The sequence below is a fragment of the Physeter macrocephalus genome, chromosome 11, assembly GCF_002837175.3.
Source record: "Physeter macrocephalus isolate SW-GA chromosome 11, ASM283717v5, whole genome shotgun sequence".
Taxonomy (NCBI): domain Eukaryota; kingdom Metazoa; phylum Chordata; class Mammalia; order Artiodactyla; family Physeteridae; genus Physeter; species Physeter macrocephalus.
The window spans coordinates 61,128,012-61,131,872 of record NC_041224.1 but is presented as its reverse complement, the minus strand read 5'-3'; the positions used below and the strand labels follow the sequence as shown (position 1 = coordinate 61,131,872).

At 50.6% G+C, this 3,861-nt stretch overlaps 1 protein-coding gene across 1 annotated transcript in view; it reads left to right on the top strand.

The window, feature by feature from the left end:
- The first annotated feature begins 1,475 nt into the window (after positions 1 to 1,475).
- Positions 1,476 to 3,861, top strand: part of NOX5 (NADPH oxidase 5) — a 21,904-nt gene continuing 19,518 nt past the window's right edge. Inside the window, 2 exon segments of the mRNA XM_028495090.1 lie at positions 1,476 to 1,595; positions 3,238 to 3,388. Of these exon segments, the coding sequence (XP_028350891.1) occupies positions 1,476 to 1,595; positions 3,238 to 3,388 (271 nt within the window).

Below are 3,861 nucleotides of genomic sequence, written 5' to 3'. Positions count from 1 at the left end.
TAAGGCAGATCACAGCCTTTTTGTGCTTAGGAACACTAGACAGTACTTCAGCATTACTCCTGGGGGCCATTTTAAAGAGCAAAATCACCAACGAAGAGCACAGAATGTGAAACACACAGCACTAAATAGATCGTGGGAAGGACATTTGTTTACAGTCTGAGAGCTGAGACAAGTAGGCAGATCATCGCTTTGTTTGACCTCAGGTGGGAACATGCACATCAGGAGACTCAAATGTATTCCCACTTTACCCATGTCCACAATGACTTTAAAAATGCTGCAAGTATTGATTTGAGGGTTACAAATAAATTTTAGCAAGTAGGTGAATTCGCAAATGTGGAACCTGCAAATAATGAAGACTGATTGTAGCTAAATCATTTAAGGTTATATTAAACTCATGGGATACAGACAAAAGCCATTCTCACAGAGGAAATTTATAGAATAAGATGCTACAAATTCTCACTTATTGACTCAATTTTGTATTGCTGGGTCCTGATGCCACAGAAAGTGCTGTCCTCATTTCATCACTAACCTCTGTTCTGATCACAGTATAGCTAGCCCATCTGTGAGGGTTTTAGATGGCTGATGCCCTTGTGACATTATAGAATACACCCTGGACCTGGAGAGTCAAGCCCTGAGGTCTCAGTCCTGGCATGGCTTGTACTTGAAGTGTTCAGGCAGAGGGTGGAGGCTCTGGGGCGTGATGGAAGAAGCACTGGCCTCAGAGTTGAGCTCTGTCTCTAACCTGCTGAATAAAGTCTGCTAAATAACAAGCGCTCTGAGCCTGTTTCCTCTCTGTAAAATATCATAGGGAGGAAACAGGCTCAGAGAAGTTAAGTATTTTACATTTGGTAATAGAGACCAGAGGAAATAGTGCGTGGGAAGGATTTTGAAAACAGTAAAGATGGGGCTTCCCTGGTGGCGCAGTGGTTGCGCGTCCGCCTGCCGATGCAGGGGAACCGGGTTCGCGCCCCGGTCTGGGAGGATCCCACATGCCGCGGAGCGGCTGGGCCCGTGAGCCATGACCGCTGAGCCTGCGCGTCCGGAGCCTGTGCTCCGCAACGGGAGAGGCCACAACAGAGGGAGGCCCGCATACCACAAAAAAAAAAAAAAGAAAACAGTAAAGAGCTATGAAAATGTGAGGTGGGACAGTCACTGTCATCGTGTTAATAGCACCCCTGGAGCGGCCCATTCTCTGACCACAGTCTGGGGTCCATCTCACTGGGGCCCTGTCATTCCAGAAGCTAAAGAGACTTAAGCCTGGGCCGGCCAATGCCAGATGGAAGGAAGAAACGGGGACTTAGAGACGTAAAGAAGCAGCTGTGGGGAGCACTGCTTCCACCCTGAAGCTGGTTCAACCCCATGGGAGGCCCGAGGCCCTAACTGGGGGAAGACAGAAGTCCTGGGGCCACCATGAGTCCTCCTGAGTCCTTGGCTACCCCAAACCGACAAACCTGTCTCCTTTGTCTGCCAGCACCATGAGTGCCGAGGAGGACGCCAAGTGGCTTCAGTGGGTGACACACCAGTTTGAAACCATTGCGGGAGAAGACAGGGAAATCAACCCTCAAGAGCTCAAAAGAGCCCTGAACGTGAAAGAGGCAAGTGTCCACTCCAGAAGTGGGGACCCCGCACTCATATTTTGTAGAGGAAGAGTAATCTGCTTTGCAGGACACAGTACCTCACAAGGAGGGAAAAGTTGCTCCCCGGGTTTCTCCGGGCTTGAGGCTCCACTTCTAAGTGGGGCCAGAGGATGTTTCTGTCTCTGCTACTGGGGTCCTTCCATCCCTCACGGTAGCCATGGCCTCCTGGGGTCTTCCAAACAACACGTGAAGTTGCAAATCAGTAGCTTGTCAAATCTTAAGAAACATTATTGCCCTCACAGTTACTGCTAGCCTCACGGGCAAAGGTGATGCTATGACTTAAGCCTCCTGCCACAAAATAAGCTTTTCCATGATTTGTATACATTAAAGGCCCCTTTGCACTGCCACGCCATCCCCAGTCCTCTCTCTTGGTTTCATAGGTCCTCTGCCCATCCCCATAACAGCCTGCATACCCGACAAACAGCGGAGACGTTAGCAGAGAGGCAGAAGGAGTGAGTCTCGCCTTAGGTGTCCTCTGGGCTGGCATCTCATGGTGGCCTGTGTCCTCGATGGGCGCGAGCCAATGAGCATTTGAATGCCCCTATTTTGATGGGAGAGCCCCTCATTTGCTGGTAACTGAGATACTACTTAGAACTCTAAATGCTCTGCCTCCTTTCATAGTCAATATGGGGAAGGAAAGAAAGATCTTCTCCCTAACAGGGGCTGTAAAATATCTTAAGATAAAGGCCATTTGGGATGGTAGAGAGTGATAAAGGACTTACTCGAGGGACCCAGGGGAAAAAGAGTGAAGCCAAGGCAGGGTTGGACTGCCCACAGTAGACTTCCTGCTTGTGAACTGAGGTCAGACACCAAAGCCCTTAGGCTCCTCTCCCTGCCTCAAGGGGAGCCTCCGGGCCTGGCATATCTGTGACACTGACCCAGCCTGTTTTCTTAATTTCTGTGTTTCCAGTGCCTAACACCAGGCCTGGCAAGCAGAGGCTGCACAGACATGATTGTTGAATGAATGAATGTATGAATGGTGAATGGAGTGAGTAAATCGGCAATTGAGAACAGGTGCTGTTCAGAACAAGTCTACGTTAAGAACACTTAAATGTAGGCTGTAGGCACCCCCAAACAACAGGTAAAGGCGAAGACACAGATACTCAAGTGGCATCAATTTTATAAGTTCTTCCTGGCTTCACTATCCCTCTGGGTGACCCCAAGGGGAATGAGACAGGACCTGGGAAGAGCCTTCGAGGGACCCTGGATCCGAACCTTTTCCCATGTTGAGTAAGGGGCCACCAGAGGTCTGGACTGCAAGGCTGATGGGGGCGATAGACTGTGGGGACAGAAAGCCTATGCAAATTACCAGGCCCGGGGGCCAGAGGCCCAGACACAAGCCCATCCTCGCTACAGCTGAACAGTTCTCTCACCAGACCCCGAACTTGCTCTCAGCTGGCCAGATGCGCCACGGACACTGAGCCCTGGTGTGACCTTGTGGGCAGATCACACACTGTGTTCAGGCACCTGGGTCCTCCCTGATTCCCACCACTCCACGGTGTGTACACACACACACACACACGCAGATGCAGTGAATGAATTCAAAGCCTGGGCCCTGTGGCCATACTTGTGCCCATCCCCCTGCCCCTTCTGGTCACAGTCCTTCTTTGCCAAGAGATTCTTCATTCTGTTTGACTTGGATGGAAGTGGCACCATCACGCTTCAGGAGCTGCAGGAGGCGTGGACCCTGCTCATCCACGGCAGCCCCACAGACAAACTCCAGTTCCTCTTCCAGGTGCATGATGTTGACGGTAAGGGCCCTTTGTGTGGTGGGGGGCAGGACTCAGTAGGGGGGACAAAGGGAATCGGCCTATCTCAGTGACTACCCAGCATGGGGCTGTTTTCTCCAGGTGAGGCTGACAGCTCTCTCTCTCTGTCTCTCTGTGGGTTCCCTGCCCTGTCTCTGGTCTCTGCTTCCCTTTTGTTGGGGGAGAAGGTAGGTCCCTGGCAGGGAGACAAATGCCCTTGATTCAACTCAGCAGAAGCCAGAACTTTCCTTTGTTCTTTTATATGTTTAAAAAAAGAAATTGTTTTGTTGCTTTTTAATAATCATCATAATAGCCCACTACGACAAAAATCACCCTCTACGGTCTTCTGATAGCATACACTCACCATCCACTTTTTTTTTTTTTTTTTTTTTTTTGCGGTATGCGGGCCTCTCACTGTTGTGGCCTCTCCCGTTGCGGAGCACAGGCTCCGGACGCGCAGGCTCAGCGGCCATGGC